Here is a 23679-nt window from a genome sequence, read left to right on the forward strand (position 1 = left end):
GGGTAGGAATTGGCATTCTTTTTCACTGCTTTTTGCATTCAAAATGGAAGTGGAATTAGAAGCAAAATGAATTGGAAGATAGGATTCTCGGTCTCCAGGACTTTGTAATGTAGAAACATACTCTCAAAACACTGCTTTCATGCGAGAGTGAGTATCAGGTGACAGCTGAGTGACAGAGAACAAAGTGGATAAAGCTGGCAGAGAGGGCGAGATGGCTGTGGACTGGGAGGCTGGCGAGAGGCTCGCAGATGTACCTGGCCCAGAGTCTTCCCTCCTGAGCTAGTCTCATGTGACACTCACCTGCCCAGCAGTAGAATTCTGGTACTTCTATTCCACCATGTCTCCTTACATGCTGTGCTAAGTCGCTTCAGTCGTGTCCAACTCTTTGCGACCCCATGGACTGTAGCCTGCCAGGCTCCTCTGTCCGTGGGATTCTGCAGGCAAGAATCCACAGGAGTGGGTTGCCATGCCCTTCTCCAGGGGATCTTCCAGACCCAGGGATTGAACCAGTGTCTCCTGCATCTCCTGCATCGGCAGGAGCACCACCCTGATAATAAAAGCCCTTCATCACCTGAATTCATGAGATGTCACGTATCTTGCTAAAACCTTCCAGTTTACTTTCTTGCCCTGACAGAATTATCTTTGGAAAAGTGTGTTAATCTCTTAATCTCTTCACCCTGCTATTTCATCTACCTGGACAGTAGCATTGTTGATCCTTCTGTAACTACTACCTGTTTTTAAAATGAGGTTAAGACTTGCCATTTTAAGAAAGTCTTTCTCAGGTTAATTTTCATTTATTTTTTCTGAGTCTCCGAGGACGGACCTATCTAGCGTAATTATAATGAAGAGTCACAGTCAGGGAGCCAGAACACCTGGGGTGGAGTCTTAGCTCTGTCACTAATTGTCTGATCTTGCTCAGGATACATTACTTCACTAATGGTTCCCTAACATGCAAAGTAGGGAAAACGCTTACCGAAGTGTGTGGTAAAGTAGATGTTTAAAGCATGATCAAAAACACATCTGACACAGCAAGTCAGGAGTAAGTCACTTACCTCTGTGCTTCTTTAACCACCTGTAAAAATTGCAACATACATGTTTTTAAGCCTCTTTTCCAATTGCAGACTGCCATGTATTTTTAAGGTATTGCCATTATAATTCTGTATAGTTGCTCTCTTTATAGTTTATTCCCGTATTTCACACAGGTATTTTTTTTTGTCTTAGGCTGCAGAATGCATAAGCCCAGGGGGTGCTGCTGACTTTGGAAAAGCTGGGTCACACTCTGGACCTCAGTCACTTCAACTCTAAAATGGGGACAGTAACTACAAAGAGTACCTGCTGTCAGAAAACTCATATATTACAAGCATCTCAATTTTATGAACTCTGAAAACATCCATCTGCCTACATCACTTATTTATCCCCAGCCCCCCAGCCCCGCTGCAGGTTTCACTGACCTAGCGTTTGCCTTAGTATTTGATCTGTCTGCCATCTAGTGACGGAAATGGTCACTGCAGGGCAACAGCCTCGGGCACAGGATCCTCGCTGTGTGTCCCGATGTGCTTTAGGGGAACCATCGTCTTGCTTGTTGCCGCTGAGCCAGGTCCTTTCCCGATGCCTCATCAGATGTGAGGTTTGCTGGCGCTGCAAGCTGGCCCCTGCCTCTGCCTTCTGCACCTGGTCTTCCTGCTGCTCTTCCCCAGCCCCTTCTCTCTGCCTCACTCGACGTCTCACCAGAGGCTGAGCTTCTCTAATAGGATAGCTTCTCTAGTAAATGTCATTCCACACTGGTCACCTTTTTTTGTTTGTTTGTTTTGCATTGGCTTACTATTTTTTCACATTTTTAGTAAGCATCCCTTGCTATACAAGTGGCCATTGTTTCTAAAATAATATGTTTTCATATATACAGGATATGTACTTTATATTTTACATTTCCATGTGAGAAAATTTTTATTTTGTAATTATGTGTGTTTAGAACCTACCAGTAGGAGTGTGTGGAGAAGGAAATGGCAACCCACTCCAGTGTTCTTGCCTGGAAAATCCCATGGACGGAGGAGCCTGGTGGGCTGCCATCTATGGGGTCGCACAGAGTCGGACACGACTGAAGCGACTTAGCAGCAGCAGCAGCAATAGGAGTGTGATTGAAGAGGTGGGACATTCAGTTCCCCATCTTATTTGTAATTCTTTGCATCAGGGGGATGTAAAGTTCTGCGAATTTTGTTCCCTTAGGATGCTTTTTTGCATCTAGAAATGTACCCTTTCTTGTGTAGAACTGGCTCTCATGACAGCTGCAAATGCCAGCAGTTATTTGCTCGTTTGCACAGCCTCCAGGGCACTGGTGAGTGACCATGGCTGGAGTTTCAGCTGCACCAGGTCTGTACAGCTCAGAGAGACTTCGAGACCTCCTTGTTAATCGAAGAGTTTACCATTACTTAAAGGACGCAGTCACAATCCTGTGTTGTTAGTACTGTTAGTCTGCTGACAGCACCTACTTATTAGAAATGTTATAATTGGATGTGAGTCATGATCAGTATTAATGGCACTTATATAAGTTTTCATCTGTGATCAAAACGCTGAGAGCACTTATATCTGTGGAAGAGTACGTTAATATTTGTAACTGCTTTATTACATTCAGTATTCAGCATTTTCACCCTTTTAAAAAAATCTCGAGAGGCAGGAACATCGTCTTCTCTTGTGTGCCTCACAGCACACGTGTAGTGGGTGCTCAGTGGGTGTTTGTGGTGTGAAGAGATACTGAGAATGTTTTCAATGAGGTGTGGTTGCTGATTCCCTCCATGGAGCAGAGCGGCTTTTAGGAGGTCCCCAAATAGCTTTTGAAGGGTGGAAACAATGAGCTGCTTTCTGCTGCCCTCCATCATCAAGGTCTGAAAGGCGGGGTCTCTCCCCGCCCATCGCCCCCATCTCCCCGCCCACTCTTTCCTGCTGATCCCCCCACTTCCTGTGACCTGCCTTAAACTTAACCTGGGTCCAGCCTTGTGCCATCTTAGTATGCACCTGCCATCTAGTGGTCAGCGGGGTAACTGCAAGACCAGTTAGTTCAGTCGCTCAGTGTCCTACCTTTGCGACCCCATGGACTGCATGCAGCACGCCAGGCCTCCCTGTCCATCACCAACTCCCAGAGTTTACTCAAACTCGTGTCCATTGAGTCAGTCATGCCATCCAACCATCTCATCCTCTGTCGTCCCCTTCTTCTCCCACCTTCAATCTTTCCCAGCATCAGGGTCTTTTCCAGTGAGTCAGTTCTTCACATCAAGTGGCCAAAATACTGGAGCTTCAGCTTCAGCATCAATCCTTCCAGCGAATATTCAGGACTGATTTCCTTTAGGATTGATTGGTTGGATCTCCTTGCAGTCCAAGGGACTCTCAAGAGTCTCCTCCAACACTACAGTTCAAAAGCATCCATTATTCGACGCTCAGCTTTCTTTATACTCCAACTCTCACATCCATACATGACTACTGGAAAAAAACATAGCTTTGACCAGACGGACCTTTGTTGGCAAAAAGTAATGTCTCTACTTTTTAATAAGCTGTCTAGGTTGGTCATAACTTTCCTTCCAAGGAGTAAGTGTCTTTTAATTTCATGGTTGCAACCACCATCTGCAGTGATTTTGGAGCCTAAAAAAATAAAGTCTATCATTGTTTCCATTGTTTCCCCGTCTATTTTCCATGAAGTGATAGGACCGGATGCCATGATCTTAGTTTTCTGAATGTTGAGTTTAAGCCAGCTTTTTCACTGTCCTCTTTCACTTTCATCAAGAGGCTCTTTAGTTCTTCTTTGCTTTCTGCCATAAGAGTAGTGTCATCTGCATATCTGAGGTTATTGATATTTCTCCCGCCAATCTTGGTTCCAGCTTGTGCTTCATCCAGCCCAGCGTTTCTTATGATGTACTCTGCATATAAATTAAATAAGCAGGGTGACAATATACAGTCTCGATGTACTCCTTTCCCGATTTGGAACCAGTCTGTTGTTCCATGTCCAGTTCTAACTGTTACTTCCTGACCTGCATACAGATTTCTCAAGACACAGGTCAGGTGGTCTGTATTCCCATCTCTTTCAGAATTTTCCACAGTTTATTGTGATCCACACAGCCAAAGGCTTTGGTATAGTCTATAAAGCAGAAGTATATGTTTTTCTGGAACTCGCTTGCTTTTTTGATGATCCAACGGATGTTGGCAATTTGATCTCTGGTTCCTCTGCCTTTTGTAAATCCAGCTTGAACATCTGGGAGTTCACGGTTCATGTACTGTTGAAACCTGGCTTGTAGAATTTTGAGCATTACTCTGCTAATGTGTGAGATGAGTGCAATTGTGTGGTAATTTGAGCATTCTTTGGCATTGCCTTTCTTTGGGATTGGAATGAAAACTGACCTTTTCCAGTCCTGTGGCTACTGCTGAGTTTTCCAAATTTGCTGGCATATTGAGTGCAGCACTTTCACAGCATCATCTTTTAGGATTTGAAATAGCTCAACTGGAATTCCATCACCTCCACTAGCTTTGTTCGTAGTGTTGCTTCCTAAGGCCCACTTGACTTTGCATTCTGGGATATCTGGCTCTAGGTGAGTGATCACACCATAGTGATTATCTGTGTCATGACAATCTTTTTTGTATAGTTCTTCTGTGTATTTTTGCCACCTCTTCTTAATACCTTCTGCTTCTGTTAGGTCCATACCATTTCTGTCCTTTATTGTCCCCATCTTTTCATGAAATGTTCCCTTGGTATTTCTAATTTTCTTTAAGAGATCTCTAGTCTTTCCCATTCTATTGTTTTCCTCTATTTCTTTACATTGATCACTGAGGAAGGCTTTCTTATCTCTCCTTGCTATTCTTTGGAACTCTGCATTCAAATGGGAATATCTTTCTTTTCTCTCTTGCCTTTCGCTTCTCTTCTTTTCACAGCTATTTGTAAGGCCCTCTGAGACAACCTTTTTGCACTTCTTTTTTCTTGGGGATGGTCTTGATCCCTGCCTTCTGTACAATGTTATGAACCTCCGTCCATAGTTCTTTACCAACTGAGCTATGAGGGAAGCCCCACAAGACCAGCGGGCCCTTCAATAACCCTGTGCTCTGACCCAGGCTCTGATCCATGGGACACCATAAGCATCTTTGAGTCCATTATGTTGGCCCTGGTTGTCCCACCACAGAACCTTTGCATATTTTACTTCCTCTTCTTATCATCTACTTAATTCCTACTGACCTTTCAGAGCTCAACTCAGACATTTTTCATGCGATGCCATCCCTGGTCTCCCTGATGAGGTCAGATTCCTTGTGGCAGCCATAATTTAGTACCAGCTCCTGTGGTCACCCTGGTAGGCTTATTTTATTCAATTTAATTCACGTTTCCTTAACTAGATCACAGCCTCCACGAGGGCAAGGAGCCCTGTTCTCAGTCATCCTTATACTAGCGTGTAGCCCATGCCTGTGTCCTTTCAAAGGAGTGTTTGTCTAAGCTTTGCTGAGTTAACGAGTGTAACACTCGCAGATGCCGAGGTTGCCCACGTCGGCCACTTAGCACAGGGCCGTCATGTTTGCATTACGTGTTTTCTTATCGCGAGAAGTCGGACACGACTTAGCGAGAGTTGGACCCAACTGACAACTGCATGGAACTGTTTTCTTATCAGTTTTAAATTAATTGAGATACTCAGCCGAAACTACCTCCCTACTGTGGAGGTATTCACTTACCCAGGAGACACCCGCTGCTGATTTAAAGAACAATTTTTTATTAAAGGGTCGAATTATAACTCCCTTCTTTTATTTGGTTCATTAGCTACTGAGAAAACCAGTAAGATACAGCAAACTGGTAGGGCAGTCCATAGGACAGGCACACAGGCAGTCAGGAGTCCTGAAACGTATGTGCTGACCCTTGGTAACCACCCGCCGCCACCGGGCCTCCGCCGGGTGCCTCCAGCAGCTGCAGGGTTATAAACGGTGTCTGTGGACGCTGCAGACCTCTGGAGCGTCTGGTGACCGGGCCGTGACATGCCTGTCAGGACACCTAACGTTCCCGGGAAAGGACACCAGTAATCTGGGGCCTACTTCAGGATCTTTTACAGTTTTCCTGGCAGACTCCCCACTTGTGATTATCATGACCTCAGAGATTATTCTCAGTCACAAAAAGAAGGCTGTTTTCATTAGGCTTGACCTGATTATTTACGTCAAAGGTTTGTGAACTAGAGCCCTTTGGTGTAGACCAGCTAAGGCAACAGAATCTAACTTCTTTCTGGAAGTTTTCATAAGAAGTCTCAGATTGGGCTGATGAAAGTCTCTGTTTATTTGCTCCCTGAAGGTTAGGAAACTAAGCCCAGGAAAGCTTTCTCCCCGGAAAAGTGTTTCACCTGAAACAGCGACAGGTTGGGGTGACTTCCTCTTGAGGTTCTCTGGTCCACAGGGCAAAGGCATCTTTGAGGCTGTGAGGCGGGGACCTGCAGGCATCGGCTCCACGCATCTGCAGCCTGTGGTCCACCGCGGTGGCTTCAGATAAGGCCTTGGCTGCACAGCTGGTGCAGTTGTGTCCTGCGCAGCTCGTTAATGACAGTGAGGGACGCAGAGCCCCGTGGAATCAGGTGAACACACACACAGGGCCATCCAGATGTGCTGACAGGACCCGCTGTCATCTTTAGTGCCTTTCTAAGTCTTCTGCACATTTCCTGACGCTAGCGTGTGCCGCACGCGGCATGGTCCTGAGGGGCTGAGAGGGAAACGAGCAAGGTGCCCGCCCTCGGGGACCAGGCTGTCGGGCAGGGCGGACCCAGGCTGGGCTGTCTGTGTTACACAGCGGCTTCCCACCAGCTCTGTTTTACACGTGGTGGTGCATGTACGTCGGTGCTACTTTCCATTCATCCCACCTTCTCCTTAGGCCCGTGTCCACAAATCCATTCTCGACATCTGCGCCTCTATTTCTTCCCTGCAAATGGGTTCATCTGTACCATTTTCCTATTTATAGATCCCATAAAATTGTGTTAATGTATGATGTGTGTTTTTCTGACTCCCTTCACTCCGTACAACAGCTTCTAGCTTCATCCACCTCAGTTTGACTGACTCACATTAGTTCCTTTTTTATGGCTGAGTACTAGTCCATCATATGTATGTACCACAACTTCTGTATCCATTTGTCTGCCAGTGGAAATCTAGGTTGCTTCCATGTCCTTGTTACTGTAAATAGTGCTGCAGTGAACACTGGGGTACATGTGTCTGTTTGAATCACAGTTTTCTCAGGGTATATGCCCAGTAGTGGAATTGCTGGGTCATATGGTAGTTTTAAAAAGATGTCTCTGTCAGCAGTTCAGAGACTGTCGCTTTACAAGGCAAAAGGAGAGAGGCTCAGATGTGGGTGGTAAGTGACAGATTTACACACAAGAGTAGATGTGTGGTGACAGAGATAGTGGGGTCAGGAGGAGGGGACCGGCATCAAGGCAGGGGCACCAGTCTGTGCAAAGGCCCTGCGGTGGAGTGACACCGGCAGGTATCAGGTGCTGGAAGCTGGGGCCTTGGTGATGTCTTGTGGCCCAGAGCAGAGTGAACTGGGGACAACTGCTAACTTTATGGACACACAGAAACTGTCATTTCGGGCTAGTAACGCTCCCCGGAGGTAAGAGGGACACAGCACAGGTTTACAGTCTCCCTCTTCTGTCAATAAGTTAAAGAGACCTGGCAGTTATTAGCAGTACCCCGATCACAAAGGAAAAACGGCTTTCCCCTTTTTCATAAAAATTTATGAAACGCAAAGGAGAGCAGCTTCCGCAGGACACGGAGCAGACGCACCGGTGACTGGGCTGGGGGTGCGCACGGCCGCCTGCGACATGGGCTGCTTTTCCAGGTGTGGGTGCCATGTCATGTCCTTTGGCACACACTTGAAAATAATATTTATGCAGGTTTTTTAAAGACACAAATCAACTTAATTTTTCTTTTTCTCACTTTTTCTCTATGTTGACTGCTTATATTTTCTCACCATTTTGTTGTTTTTTTTTTTTTTTTTTTTAAAACTCCTAGTTCCCAATTGTAAGCCCTATTACAGCTGTCTCAGGTGACTCAGGCAGTAAAGAATCTCCCTGCAGTGCAGGAGACCCGGGGTCAATCCCTGGGTCAGGAGATTCCCTGGAGAAGAGAATGGCAGCCCACACCAATATTCTTGCCTGGGAAATCCTACGGACAGAGGAGCTGGGTGGGCTACAGTCCGTGGGGTCACAGAGTCGGACACGACTGAGCAACGTTTTTTTTTGTTGTTTTTTTTTTAATGACTGTCTTGGCACGTGTTTCAGGGAGTTCTAGGTAATAACTTACGATGAAATGTTCATTGACCCTTGGGAACTCTCCCACTGTACACCCGTTACTGTGAAATTTCTATCCAGAACTGAAAGAGAATAGTTTTCTCTGAGTACTTACAGTATACAAAATCCATTCCACTGGGATCTATTAATCATTATAGTTGGAAAAATAATGATATGCACAGGTCTTCAAAAACAATAGTCAGTCGTACTAAAATGTATACATTTTCCATTTCTCTGTGTGTTGAGGGTGTATTTGCTTCCTGGCCGTTGTGGGGTTTCTGTCTGGCTCCCTGCGCAGGTTTCCGGTAACGCCGTACCTGTGCTTCCTGAGTCCAGACGACGGTGTCCTGGTGTCGACTGTGTGCTTTACACACCCTGAAGGGCACACAGTGCGCTGTCCGCAGTCTAAGCTGCCTCCTGCCAGTCACCCATCAGAGACTTCTGTTTATAAAACGGGGACCAGGTCTCTCTGCCTGTGTCGTATGTCTCTGGTGGGCTGGAAACAATTTTGAAAACACTGTACCCAAGTCCAAGCCCACCAGAAACGGTAATGGAGAGAAACTCTGGGTTCATGTGAGCTCAGAAGCTGATGGTGCTTTTGTTACATATGCTGCCATTTCCCTCTATCTTAATGTTTATCAAAGTGTGATTATTTTTCTCATTTTTTTTTTGTGACTTTTATGTGACAATTATGTGATATGAGGTAGTCAAGCAGTTGACACATTCACTGTGGGTTTGGACACTGTTACTTCATACTGTGTATGGAGATTGCAGTTCCTAGTGAATTACTGAATATAGCTATATGATAGCTGCTAATTAGAAGCTTATTTCAGTTAGCCAAAAGTGAACATTCATAGAAAGCACAGCATTATATTAACCAGTTTTATTTCTCATTCTAATTCTCATTCTGTTGTGAAAACTTATGTAACTCATGGTGAGAAGTTACACTGTTTAACACCCCTGTGTATATAAAAATTGATAGAACTCTGGCCTGGCTAGAAAATGTAAAATTAAATTGAGGCACTTGTGAAATGCTTATGATTTAAGTGACTTAGACTGTGGGAAAGCAAGAGCTTCATTAGAAAAGAAAAAGTTGTAGTTAGCAAAACAGTGAGAATCTACGGTATGCACAGGCAGATTGGAGAATGTGAAAGTAACTTGTGGAAGATGAACAGGGGGCTGGCAGCAGACCAGGTTCCTCTTTCTGGTTCTTGTTCTTGACAAGGTGTGTGACCTTGAGCAGGGATGGGGCCTCCCTGGTGTTCCTCCAGACTTACTGTGGGGTTCGTTAGAGCTGCTAAAGACAAGAGACTCAACCTGACTCAACTCTATATTCTTAGAACCTAGCTCAGTGTGTGAAAGAGAGTGCTTTCCCAAGTATGTTATAAACATACGTATTAAGTTACGTGTTTATTATCTTCTTGCATAGTCGATGATTTGTTAAATAGCAGCATAAAGTCCCAGCTCCCTCATAGTTTCTGATTTTTGTTTTGTTTTTAATCAAAAATTAAATGCAACACCCATAGCTGGGATAAAGGTAAGTGTACACAGAGGTCAGTGTAATAATAATGGCTTGTCTTTAGAATCAGAGGTTGCAATACATGTATTGTGAGTTCTGGAGGGAGTGTGTAAAGTATATTTTTCCCAGAGAAATAATCTTGTAAGTGATAGTTGTGTTTCTAGGCCATTTCCCAGATTTCTCTTTAACTCACATATCTTAAACTTGTAAAGTGTCCAACTCTTTGTGACCCTATGCACTGTATAGCTCACCGGGTTCCTCTGTCATGGAATTTTCCAGTCAAGAATACTTGATTGGTTAGCCATTCCCTTCTCCAGGGGATCCTCCCGACCCAGGGCTCGAACCCAGGTCGAACCCACTGCAGGCAGAGTGTTTACCATCTGAGCCACAAGTGATACTACAAGTCCCAAATAACATTGCTAATTACCAAAATTCTGGAGAAACTTACTACACATCCCCAGCATTACAAGACATATTACAAGGGGTTACAAGACATATTTCTCTATTCATTCTTTCCTTTCTGTCACTCATTAGCCCATGGATTGATTTGTGGGTATTAAACCACTCTTGCATCTCTAGAAGAAATCCCTTAACCATGGTACATGATCCTTTTAATGTATTCTTGGATTTGGTTTGCTAGTATTTTGTTGAGGATTTCTGTATCTATGTTCATCAGGAATATTAGCCTGTAATTTTCTATTTTGAAAAAATAGAATTCAATTTCTATGTTGTAATATCTTTGTCTTGTTTTGGTATCAGGGTAATGCTGGCCTTTAGAATAAGTTTAGAAGCATTCCTCACTCTGTAATTTTTTTGAGTACTCTGAGAAGGGTAGGTATTGTTAACTCTTCTCTAAATGTTTGGTAGAATTCACAGGTGACGACTTCTGGTCCAGGACTTTTGTTTGTTGGGAGTTTTTTTTTAATTACTGACTTAGTTTCACTATTAGTAATTAGTCTGTTTAGCTTTTCTGTTCCCCGCCCCCCTTTAGTCTCAGAGGATGGTGTGTCTCTAGGAACGCATCTGTTTCTTCCAGGTTGTCCAGTTTGTTGGTGTGTGAGACGTTGTTGTCGTCCCATGAGTCTTCATATCGGTTGTAACTTCTCTTTCACTTCTTATTTTATTGATTTGGGCCCGCTTTTTTACTTGATGGATTTGGCTAAAGGTTTATCAATTTTGTTTGCTTCTCAAAGAACTAGTTCTTAGTTTCATTGACCTTTTCTGTTTTTATAGTCTCTCTATTTTATTTGTACTCTGATCTTTATTGGTTTCTTCCTTCTACTAACTTAGGGCTTTTTCTTTTTTGTGGGTGTTTCAGATATAAAGTTAGACTGTTTCTGTGAATTTTTGTCCATGAGGTAGGTCTGTGTTGCTATAAACCTTCCTTTTAGAACTGCTTTTCCTGCATCCTGTCAGTTTTGGAACAATGCTTTTTCATTTTCATTTATCTCAGGGTACTTTTTTGATATTTTCTCTGGTTTCTTCATTGACCCATTGGTTGTTTAGTAGCATGTTGTTTTGTCTTCGTGATTTTTGCTTCTTCCAGTTTTCTTCTGGTAATTGGTTTCTAGTTTTCTACTAGTTGTGTTCAGAAAGAATGCTTGATATGATTTCGGTCCTTTTAAATTTGAGATTCTTTTGTGGCCTAGCATGCTTGACTTCCCTGGTGGCTCAGATGGTAAATCGTCTGCCTACAATGCGGGAGACCCGGGTTTGATTCCCTGGGTCAGGAAGATCCTCTGGAGAAGGAAATGGCAGCCCACTTCAGTACTCTTGCCTGGCAGGCTGCGATCATGGGGTCGCGAAGAGTCGGGCACGACTGAGCGACTTCACTTCCACTTTGCGGTCTACCCCAGAGAATGTTCGATGCTCATGTGCACTTGGATGTGTATTCTGTTTCAGAGTGGAATGTTCTCTGTGTGTCCATGTGGTCTAATGTGTTAAAGCGAGTGTGTTTCCTTATTGTCTGTCTGTATGATCTGTCCATTGATGTAAGTTCTCTACTATTATTGTATCACTGTCAATTTCTCCCTTTATGTCTGTTAATATTTGCTTTATATATTTAGGTGCTCCAGTGTTGAGTTCAGTTGCTCAGTTGTATCCGACTCTTTGCGACCCCATGAACTGCAGCACGCCAGGCCCTGTCCATCACCAACCCCCTGAGTCCACCCAAACCCATGTCCATTGAGTCGGTGATGCCATCTAGCCATCTCATCCTCTGTCGTCCTCTTCTCCTCCTGCCCTCAATCTTTCCCAGCATCAGGGTCTTTTCCAGTGAGTCAGCTCTTCGCATCAGGTGGCCAAAGTATTGGAGATTCAGCTTCAACGTCAGTCCTTCCAGTGAACACCCAGGACTGATCTCCTTTAGGATGGACTGATTGGCTCTCCTTCCAGTCCAAGGGACTCTCAAGAGTCTTCTCCAACACCACAGTTCAAAAGCATCAATTCTTAGGCGCTCAGCTTTCTTTATAGTCCAACTCTCACATCCATACATGACCACTGGAAAAACCATAGCCTTGACTAGACGGACCTTTGTTGGCAAAGTAATGTCTCTGCTTTTTAATATGCTATCTAGGTTAGTCATAACTTTCCTTCCAAGGAGTAAGTGTCTTTTAATTTCATGGCTGCAGTCACCATATGCAGTGATTTTGGAGCCCAGAAAAATAAAGTCAGCACTGTTTCCCCATCTATATGCCATGAAGTGATGGGACTGGATGCCATGATCTTAGTTTTCTGAATGTTGAGCTTAAAGCCAACTTTTTCCCTCTCCACTTTCACTTTCATCAAGGGGCTCTTTAGTTCTTCTTTACTTTCTGCCATAAGGGTGGTGTTATCTTGGGTACATAAATATATTTTTTTATTGTCAGATGCTATTTACTTATGTTTAAAAAATTTTATTGGCATATGGTTGATTTACAACGTTCTTCATTTCTGCGGTACAGCAAAGTGAATCATGTACACACATCCACTCTTTGTTAGATCCTTTTCCCATACAGGCCCTTGCAGAGGATTGAACAGAGTCCCCTGTGCTGTACAGTAGGTCCTTATTCGTTACCTGTCTTATGTATAGTAGTGCGTATGTTTCATTCCCAGCCTCCCAATTTATCCCTCCCCTCTCTTCCCCACCCCATAACCATAAGTTTGTTTTCTACATATGTGACTATTTCTGTTTTGTAAATAAATCTATCAGTACCATTTTTTTAGATTCCACATTAGTGCCATCATGATATTTGTCTTTGTCTGTCTGACTGACTTTACTCAGTATGACACTGTGTCTTTTGATTGGAGCATTTAGACTGTTTATGTGTAAACTGATTGTTGTTAGGTATGTACTTATTGCCATTTTGTTGACTGTGGTTGTTTCTGTAGTCCTTCTTTGATTCAAACATACAAAAGTAAAGAGAAACGTCTAAGAACTCCCAGGTCCCGTTCACGCAGCTTCAACAGTGATCGGCTCACAGTCTTATTTCTATGCCAACCTTGTGCACTCTCCCCACCTCTGGAGTAATTTGAAGCAAATACCCAGGAGCACATAATTTAACCTCTATGTATTTTAAGATCAATCTGTAAAAGATAACTATTTTAAAAAAAACATGGTTATGGCATAGTGTAAAAATGGGACAGATTTGAACATCAAGAAGAGTAATAACTGTAATGGTTGGAGCCATATCAAATATGTACAAATATTAAAGACCCCCTCATAACTCACCTTTACAGACTGTTACAACATTAGCTCAGCACTCTAAAAATTGTTACAAATAAGGAAAGAAGGAATTACCCTGTTTCTGCTAGGGCACATTGTATTTCAGAATAGACAAATAGTTAATATGACAAAGTTCTTTATAGAATCCAAACAAGCAAATATAGAGGCACTGCTTTTGAAAAGTATAATTATTGGATGCTAAACCCATCAAGTAAAAGACTGGTAAAATTTGTAGTGGATGCACCAGGCCACCTACACCTGAAACCATTAATCAGTCTTGGTACCACCAGAATTGAGACACTGTGTGCCTCCTGCTGTGACGCGCTGAGAAACCCATACCAACGCCTACAGGAATTCCTGCCAGAAACAGAACTCAGAAATGGAAGCTAACCAAGCTTCCAGGTGTAATTGCCAGCTGATAGGAAATGAGGGTGAAATAACACAGTAAAGGTCCCAGAAGACATGGAGGAGGGGAGGGAGATGGGGTCATCCTCTGAGATGAGAGGCATATCAGCCATATACAGTGCTTACCTTGTTGAGATTCTGGCCCAAATAAACTCACTAAAATATATTTGGAGTAATAAGGGAATGTGAGATACTAAATAATTATTAGTAACTATGTGTGATCATGATACTTTGGTAATGCTAAAAAATACCTTTTAAGATACATAGTGAAGTATTTACAGATGAAACGACAGGTTTTCCTGGACTTGGTTCAAAACCTTGCTCTTGAGAGTGTGATCGCCAGACCCAACAGCACCAAACTCACCGAAGAGTTTGTTAGAGATGCAGAAACGCAGAACCTACACCTTTACCATCTCCGAGAGACTCTGACACACATTCGGGATTGAGAAGCGCTGCTGTAAAACACTGGGTGTGAGGGCGAGTGTGGTAAGAAGCCTGCGAGTTTGATTATTATAGAAAGTGGAGGCTGAGTGCTTGGTGCAGTGACTGTAAATCAAGGGTTTCTAAACCAGGGACTGACAGACTGGACAGAAGTGTTGATATACTCAGCCCAGGGACTTTGTTGATTGGTTCGAGGTGCGAGAAAGCATTCCGATCAATATTGCCTGGTATTATTACTAGGTAATATTCAAAAGCCCTGAATGCGTATGTCTTTAAAAAGTATTCCTTATTGTAACAAATTGCTGTTTAAAGTTTCTGAGAGTATTTAGTATTTAAAGTATCTTCACTCCTCACGCCAGTGTGTTGACCCCTCTCTGCAGCCACGCCTCAGGCCTCTGAAGAGCCTGGACGGAGCCCCAGATGCTGACGATGAGGAGGACGCTGAGAGAGCCAGCAAGTAAGTCGTGGGTTGCGTGTTCTGTTCGGCCGAAGCCCTAGGTGGCGAGAGATATTTCAGAGCGCGTGCACCTGGAGAAAAGGCTCTGCTCCCCCCGGTCTCGTCTTCAGCAGGAGGAACCAGGGCTTGTGGGAGGCTCACAGGGGACGAATCTTGAGATGGGAAAGCAAGATAGGCCTGAAATAACTTGTTCCTGGGAAGCAGTGATGTCTGCAGAAACACCCGGGATAGTGTTCAAGGGGAATCAGAAGCCCACTCCTCCCCTCCGACTGAAGAGGGGCAGGTGAACATCAGGACAGTTGGAAGGAGTTAATTGAAACAAACCAGATCTGGGGGAGGGGTGACGGGACCTGAGTCCATGGGAGGCATCAGAAGAGGAAAATTTCATGAAAGTGGTAAGAATTAACTTTAACAAAAAACAAGGGAAATAATAGTAGTATGTGTTGAACTTTTAAAACAATTTTAAGCTATTTGGGGATGACAGAATCAACTTTTTTTCCCATTAAGTATATCTTTATTTACATAAAGGAATATGCATTCTCCAAAACAGGTGAGTAAAGAAAGGAAAACCATACAAAAGTACTGAAAGTGAACTCAGAATGTAGGAAGTCCCAGGTGTTCAGTCTGGTATTTCTAGGGCTGTTGCCCCCACACCCCCCAGAATCAGACTGTGAGAAGCCCTGCTTGTGTGTCTAGGTGGGTGAGGGACCGTAAACTTCCGTTTGTTCTCAGTGCACACACTCGAGACTTCCGGTGTTTGAGTTGGTGTGCGCATCACTATAAAGAGTCCGGCCGGAAAGCAGTTATTCACTCTCCTGTCCCTCCACAGAAGTATCGCATGGGTTTGAAATCTCCCTCGTTGGCTGACGGTAGTCGGGGACAGGTCGCTTGTGGATAGCGTTCGGGTCACGGCACCACCAGCGTCTGTCCTGTTCTCCTCCAGGTTGTCCTCTGAGGACGGAGAAGAGGCTTCTGCTTACTTCTACGAGAGTGACGACTCATTTGAAACAAGAGCAAAGGCTCCTTCCCCAGGTGAGATGGACTTGCTGGGCGAGATCCTGGACACGCTGAGCACACACAGCTCGGACCAGGGGAAGCTGGCGGTGGCCAAGAGCCTGGACTTCTTCAGATCGATGGATGAGATAGACTACAAGCCCACGGTGAGTCAGTTTCCAGCCCAGAACATTAAATGAACACTGTCTCACCTCACTGTGCTGGCTGACGTGAAGTGTCAAAACTCCAAAAATATCGTAAGAGTTAATCATTAAGACATGATTTCTATAACAGAATTCCAGTATTTTCCCCTTTATCAAATGCTGGTGTTTCTCATCATTAACTGAAATTATTTTGTCAAGCAGTATTATTTCCCTACAACCTAATTTTATAGTTATCTTTCTCGGGGAATTTTCATATGTGAAATGTTCCCATGTTTTTCCTGTATTTTTTGGCTCTTCACAACATTTTAGTAAGGGTATGAATTCAAGTAATGTTTCACTGTGTTGCTTCAGAAATGAATATGACTTTAAGCAGCTTGAACTAGATTAAAACACGAGCGAGGTGGAAGTAATTTCTACCCTGTTGTGACTGTAATAATTCCAGATCTTGGCATTGATTATAATAAGTTTGCGAGTTGTTTGGTAGGATTTTTTTGCAAATCCTTTTTATTTCTCAGCTTTTTTGTAGTATAATGCCAGAAGTTGTATACATCTGAGATGTACAATTTGATGTTTGCCCATACACTGTGAAGTGCTGGCCACAGTCAAGCTAATTAGCCATCCCTTACCTCACCAAGTTTACTTTTCTTTCCTCTTCTTTGAAGCCAGAGTACTTGAGACCTGCCTTCTTTGCAAAGCAGTGCGGTCTGCGTGCTGCACGCTAGGTCCTCAGCTTTGCCACCCACACGATGAACCCTGGCCTTCCTGCTCCGCCCCCCACATTCTGCCCTCCACACCTATGAGCTTGACTTGATTCCACAGAGAAGTGAGATCATGCGGTATTTGTGTCCTGACTGACTTCACTTAGTGCAGTGCCCTCCAGGTCCATCCTTGGTGTTTTCTTTACCTTGGTTTTACTGATGTCAGTCACTCAATCATGTCCAGCTCTTTGTGACCCCACGGGCTATAGCGCACCAGGCTCCTCTGTCCATGGGATTCTCCAGGCAGGAATACTGGAGTGGGTTACCATTCCCTTTCCAGGGGATCTTCCCAACCCAGGGATGTACCTGGGTCACCTGCACTGCAGGCAGATTCTTTACTGTCTGAGCCACTAGCAGCATCCATGTTATCCCAAATGGCAGAATCTCCTCTTTTTAAAAAGGTGAGTGATGTTTACAGCGCACTTTCTTTATCCATTCACCTGTCAGTGACATTTAGCTGTTCACCAGCTTCCCTGTACTGTGAGCAGTGCTGCAGTGAACACGTGGACACACACCCGCATGTGGGGGTACTGCGTCTTGCTGCAGCACATCAGAGTCCTGTTTTTAATGTCTTGAGGCCGGTCCACGCCGATGTCCACCGCGGCCGCATCAGTTTACACTCCCACCCTCTTCTCCACATCCTCGCCGACACTCACCACCCGGGTTGAGCTCCGCAGGTGACAGCTGCACGTGCCCGTCGGAGCCCTGGGCCGTGGGCGGTGTTCCGAACCCACCGTCGCTCTGTGTCTCCTCCGAGAGGGACTTCGAGTCCCCAACCTGGCCCGAGAGCGATGTCAGAGTGGGAGAAGAATGTCGCTGCGGTAACGCCGCCGGTTCCCTCCGCTTCTTCTAAACGTGTCGTTTTTCCTCAGAACAAATCCAGCGCTCCCAGCGAAGGCAGCCTGGCCCTGCTGTGCGGCGGCTCCGGGGACCAGGCCGGGTGGCACCGGGGCCAGGACGACAGCGCCCTGCTCGGCCGGCAGCTGCCCCCCTCGCCCAGGAAGCGGCTGTCCTCCGGCGCGGGCGCCGACGCGCTGTTCATCCTGGAGGAGGAGGCGGGCCCCGCTCCGGGCGCCGGAGCGCCCCCTCCAGAGAGGAAGGAAACGCCAAGCCCGACTGCGGGCGACCCGCCGGAGCCCGGCCTGGGCCGGCGCCTGTCCACGTGCGTCCCCTGGGAGAAAGAAGGGAAGGAAGCCCCAGAGACCGCAGGAGGGTCGGGGCTGCTTCAGGAGGTGGTGTCTTTGTGTCACACCACGTCTGCTCTCCAGCAAGACCTGCACATCTCAGGAGGGAGGGCAAGCGGCAACCAAGCGTAAGTCAACCAAGGAAGCGCCCGTCGCTCACACCCAGCCTTCCACGCACCCCTTGTCCTAAACCAGGAGTGGGCAGAAAGGCGACTCTTCCTTGTGTCTGAAGTTGCTTTTCATTCGGGACACTGCCCCCGCCGCGCTTTCCTCTTGTGGTGTGTCGACGATCCATTGATTTTTAAATGTAAAGCTAATTCTACTGTGCTCTTCAGTCAGGTACGAGTTTGTATGTATGTATGTTGAAAGTATATATTGAGCATCCGATTGCCCAGTGTTTGGTGCTTAACGCCACTTATTTAAACTAAATATGCAACTAACCCTTGCACATAACCAGTAGCTACTGTACTAACCTGGTTGAGCATGACCTGGCCAAGATATCAAAACCTATCAGAACTAGCCTGAAACTGTTGACCCACTAATTGCCTTAATCTTAAGCCTATATTAAGCATACTTACCTAATTTATGGGATTCCATGTAAATTCTGAAAGATAAGTTATGTGTTCTGCAGAGCAATAATGCCTTTTTCGATTCATCAAATCAAGGACAGAATTCATTTTTTCAAACTTAAAAAGCTCTCTTGTGGACACTGCAGCCATGTTTTCCAAAAAGTATAAAGGTACAGACATACCTGTCACTCAGCGAAATACATGAAGTGCTGAATTACAATGTGAAAGTAATGACTGCTGTTTACAAACGACACTTTAAATTTCTTCACAGCCTCTTTTTGCCTTCGCTAACTAGGAGTCACCCCAGAAAGCCAGATGAAACAAAGTGTCCTAGTAGAAAAATGTTCCTGTTTTTCCCCTAATAATTCTCTATCAGAACGCTTCAGGACATCTCAGACTTACGCTAAAGTAACTGACTTGATATTTTGCAAGTGTTAGAGCTATAGGCCCCGTGCAGAGCAAAGGCAGCATCCCCGTGTCTCTCCGCTCAGCATGTCCACGGTGTTTAAGGTCCTGTATCCGTGCAGTACGTCTTCACAGTTCATGAGCCATGCTGCACGCAGATTTCCTCGGTTCTCCCCTAACAGCCTGTTTCTGTCCCGGGATCCCACCCTGGGCCGCCTTACCCATGGCTGCCACCTCTCCTCAGGCTCCTCTTGGACATGACCGTCTCTCGACCCTCCTGGTCTTTGACGACCTGGGCGGTCCCGAGGACAGGTCAGGTCTGCTGTAGGATGCGCCGCCGCTGGACCCGTCCAGTGTTTTTCTCATGGTCGTGGTGGGGCTGTGGGTCTCAGGGAGGGGCTCACGGCAGAAAAGGGCCATCTCCATCATCCCAGCCTGCCCCTGGGGTTTGCGAACGTTGCTGCTCGTCCTCCTGGAAAGCCGCTCCTTCCCTCCCGGTGCTCCTGCCTTCTCTGGGAGGAGCCACCACTCACGGCCTCCCCGAGGCGTGGGGCTTGTGCGTCCAGTCTTGGACGCGTGGTATCCACACACGTTACTTGGAATTCTTCTGCAGGGACATGGTCTCTCCTCCCTCAAGTTCACTGTCACACTTGAAAGTTCTCCTGAGAAAGAATTGCATGTTGATTGCTTCATGATTGGCTAGACTGATAGGAACAATCAGGGAAAAACAACAGTAATGTTGTGGTTCATTGGTGGTTCACTTGTTCAGTATATGTACTCTACGCATCCCCAATCATGATTATTTTCTTAATTTATCATTTTAGGAAAGGTTTGACAAGGCAGTCAAGAACTCCCATCAAAACTGTGTTCTAGAATATTTACTAAAATAAGAATTTAATTTTCAGTTAAGATCCTGGAAGAGGCTTTGTTAAAAACGTTGCTTAAAATACTTATTCAGATCAGTCTTTAATTTTAAGAAAATGACCAAGGTTTTCTTTTTTAAGGTAGATTCCAAAATCCATTAAATGGATATATTTTGGGAGGACAGTTATTCATTCATGTTTATGCAGGAAGACAGATCTTGTTTTCCTTATAAGGGTGAACTCTAAGTATTAAGGGGAAAAGTCTGCAATCTTTTTTAACACCAAAGCAAGATTCGAGGTACTTGTTAAATTTTGCCTTTATATACTCATTACAAAATTCGATTTTATTTAAGTATATAAAAAAGTCCATTTATCAGAAGAGCTATTTTAAATGAGAAGGAAAAACTGTCACTCTGGTTGTCAATCTGCTGGGCAAATATTTTTCATAATCTTTGGAAAGAATGTAAAGTAGCCCTTGACTACGAATACTAGAATGAGGCATTTTTTCCTTCAGAGTTCTCCCTATGGAGAATGGGATCATTGTGAGTATAGCCTTGACAGAATCTGGGATTTAGTCCATTTGCTCAATAAGCTTCAGAGCCTCAGAAATGTGAGTTATTCTCTTAGTCACCTCCCCAGATGTCTGACCGTGGCGTGTGGTGAGGCCAGTCACCCACCAACAGATCACATCCGTGTTAAGGTATTTCAAGCTGGACTTGTGCCTTATCTTAACATACAAAATCAGCTCTGACAGTCCACATGAAAAACAAAAACTCAGCAAGTATTCAAAGTCTGCTCTGAGACTAGACTTCCCCGTGGCTATAGGGAGAATGAAGGGACATTAAGGTGAGTTCTTATCTCTTTCCTCACTATGTTCATATTTTCTATTATAACTAGACAATATTTTCTATTATGTGTAAACTCCCCTGCTGTTTGAATTTTTTCCCCCGAAGGAGCAACACCTGTCCTACGCGGAACTGTATAAACAAGTCAGACCTTTGGTTCTGGGGCCTGTCTTTATACAGCCTCTGGACAGTCACCGTGCTCCCCAAACCCACTCTATCTTCACCCCTGAGGTGTTGCATCCACGGTATTTCAGGGGATAGCAGAGTCCCACGTGAATGTAGGAACTGTTGGTTCATTAGGTGTTGTTAAGTGGTATATTTTAATGGCTACCTACTTTAGCATATTTTAGAAAGGCACCAAAATATAGCATGATTATTTCTCTGATTAAAAATTAACAACTCATTTGTTTAAGAAATATTTATCAACTCTTGGTACTGTTCATGGGCAAGGTATAAAAGAATTGGCCTAGTCCCTGCTGTGCAGGAGCTAATTAAAAGGAAAAGGAATTGCAAATCTGTTAATAATAACAATGATGATAATATATTTTGCTTAGGAATTATTCAGCCAAGATTCTACCACCAAAAAAAAAGCCTTTTAAAGCTGCTTAAACTAAAACATGCTCTAAATCCAGAACCACTGTACCATCTTTCTCTGCTGTTATACGACGGGCAAGAATGCTGCTGTCTAGGAGACCTGCTCTGAAAGGACAGATTCGGAGGCTCTGGGAAGCCGCGTGTTCTCGTCCAGCTGGCTGTCCAGTACCGCCTGCTCCCCTGTAACCAGGCAGCGAGGCTTGGTGCTGAACGCGGCCCCTCGGGACCACCTGGACCACCCTCCACTCCGTTCAGGATGAACTGAGCATGTGGACACCTGTTGATGGCAAGGAGTTTTTGCTGTCTTTACCCTGATAACAGCATTCTCTGCAAACACTTCCCCCGCACCCCACACACTTGAAAGCTGTCTGCAACAGTGCTGCTGTGGAGTCTGTACTTGTATCCTAACAGACAAGACCCAGGAATTCTAATGAATTCATCATTTCTGAAATAAGGTGAAGAGGAAAAAAAAACTGACCTCATAATTAGTAGATCTTCCTTCTTTTTCTAGAATATCTGGATTTTCAGGAAAAGGTTATTTTCATGAAAAAATTTTCTAATGTGAATTCCATTTTGTTTCACATACAAGATCCTGGTTCTCGATGGATAGCTGTAGATCTGAACATAAACTAAAGGATGTAAAATGAACCTCAAACCTAATTCCCCCAAAGCACTTCTTCACACAGGAGATGGCTTTATACCAACCCTGTCGCATTGATGTCTTTCCTCTGTCTAGCCCAGGAATTTGTTAGTGTCTGTTTCGTAAATCTCGTTTAAGAGGCAGAGTTCTTTTGAGCAAATCAGTCAACGTTTTGATTTGGTCAAGATAGGGAATTATGTGTATTTAGAAAGAAGCATATTTTATCTTGAAAATAATATAGGATTTTGTGCAATATTTTTTTTCTTGCATAATTTAGTTCATATAAATATGCCCATCTGCTTTTCAAGCAGATGCCTTAAGGTCATGTTTTTCAGTATTTGTGTAAAATTGTATGTAGCAATGTTCCATGTTATTTTGGGAAAAAACTTTTTACTGTTGGCAGGAGAGATGTTTTTATTTAAAATAATTATGAATATTGCATTATTATATCATAACTGCCTCAGCAACGATGAATATGCAATAAGAGAATTCTGAACCGTAGATTACTATTGACAATGCTGTTACTTTGAAAGAAATGTAAATAGTGCAAAATGCTGATTCTTCATTTGTACATTTCACAAATGCTCGGTTCTGGACCACGTAAACTGAGATGGCATTTGTATGGTGATGACAAACTGTTATGTCGACTGTAATATTCTTTGTGATGCATCTCTGGTAAGATTTATAAAGGGCATTGCCAATACTTTTTGACTGTAAATTAAGTTAATTTTTGTATAATGTACAGTTTGTTTAACCTTAGAGCTTCTATAGATTTCTACTTTTTATTATACTTGAATGAGGCAGAAAAGCACTGTGGAAAATCTGTAGCTCTGGATGCGACATGCAAACGTACCAAAAAAAAAACAGAACAAGGTACCGAACAGCAAACTTAAGCAGACGCTTTCTATCCAGAAAGCTCTATCTTCTCAAAGCAGACTGAAATGAAGTAATTTAAACTATAGCAGTCTTATTATAAAGGATTGCTAAGTCACAAATGATTACCTCTTTGATACGATAAACCTCTGAGCCTCTTCGTCTCTGTGTTACTCCATGTCTCAGAAGAGAGCCCTGTTGAGGTAGGTTGACACCTCTGCCCTTTGATATATTACACAACTTCCAGGACAAAATGTGACTCTGTGCATCCTGGATGCACCACGTGTATTGAGTCACCATCCTCCAGATGATCTGGTTTCCCTGTGGTTACTCTGAGAACCACTGAATAATCATATATAAAAAATAAGATTTCTTGAATCTGTTCCGATTTAGTACTTAAAGCAAACAAATGTGAACTGCATACATCTACAGTTTAAAATGCAAGAAGCTTTTTTCCACAAAAGGTACACGTGAGGTTAAAAACTGAACTTTTCCAAAGCTTATTTCTCTTACTTTAAACAAATAACTGTCTGGAGGGACTGAAACGTTTGAGCCTTGTGCTAGGCGTGATGACGCACCTGAGTGCACCTGCCCGTCATCGAGACGCGTGCTGTCGTCCTCGCATCCTTGAGGCTACAGGATAAATCATCTCTGACGTTGACTACTGTCGGGAGGACTCTGTGTAAAAGTATTGTTTGGGGGATTTAAAAATATATGCAAAAGTCAATATTGAATGAACAACACATTGCCATGAAGTGCCCAACAATGCAGGTTGCAAATAAAGTTGGTCATAATCAAAACTGCCCGGTGGTGACTCTTCTGTAATGACTGGCCAGCTCTCCCCTCAGAGTTCTCGGTGAACTGTCACAAGGACCCCTGCAGCGTAAACCCAGGCCTAAGCCCTTCCGGTGGGTCTGCTGGGGAGGGAGGCGCCCAGTGTCTCACGTCTGGGCAGCCAACTTCATCAGGCTCAGAAATGACAGGAGC

At 44.2% G+C, this 23679-nt stretch overlaps 1 protein-coding gene across 39 annotated transcripts in view; it reads left to right on the plus strand.

The window, feature by feature from the left end:
* Window positions 1–23679, plus strand: part of DENND1B (DENN domain containing 1B) — a 363581-nt gene that overhangs the window by 243531 nt on the left and 96371 nt on the right. For 15 of the 39 annotated variants that reach the window (XR_014055159.1, XR_014055160.1, XR_014055164.1 and 12 more), the window contains 3 exons: window positions 14728–14804; window positions 15748–15964; window positions 17592–18031. Coding sequence is in view for 11 of the 39 variants with exons in the window: in XM_081495284.1 (XP_081351410.1) it covers window positions 14728–14804; window positions 15748–15964; window positions 17592–18031 (734 nt within the window). In the remaining 28 variants the exon portion in view is untranslated. Of the gene's footprint in view, window positions 1–1221; window positions 1789–14706; window positions 14805–15747; window positions 15965–17591; window positions 20587–21139; window positions 23493–23679 lie in introns of those variants that run through there. The other 24 variants (XR_014055157.1, XR_014055165.1, XR_014055158.1 and 21 more) reach the window with 8 other exon arrangements.

This window comes from Giraffa tippelskirchi, chromosome 5 (genome assembly GCF_054371585.1).
Source record: "Giraffa tippelskirchi isolate mGirTip1 chromosome 5, T2T-mGirTip1v1.2.pri, whole genome shotgun sequence".
Classification (NCBI taxonomy): Eukaryota; Metazoa; Chordata; class Mammalia; order Artiodactyla; family Giraffidae; genus Giraffa; species Giraffa tippelskirchi.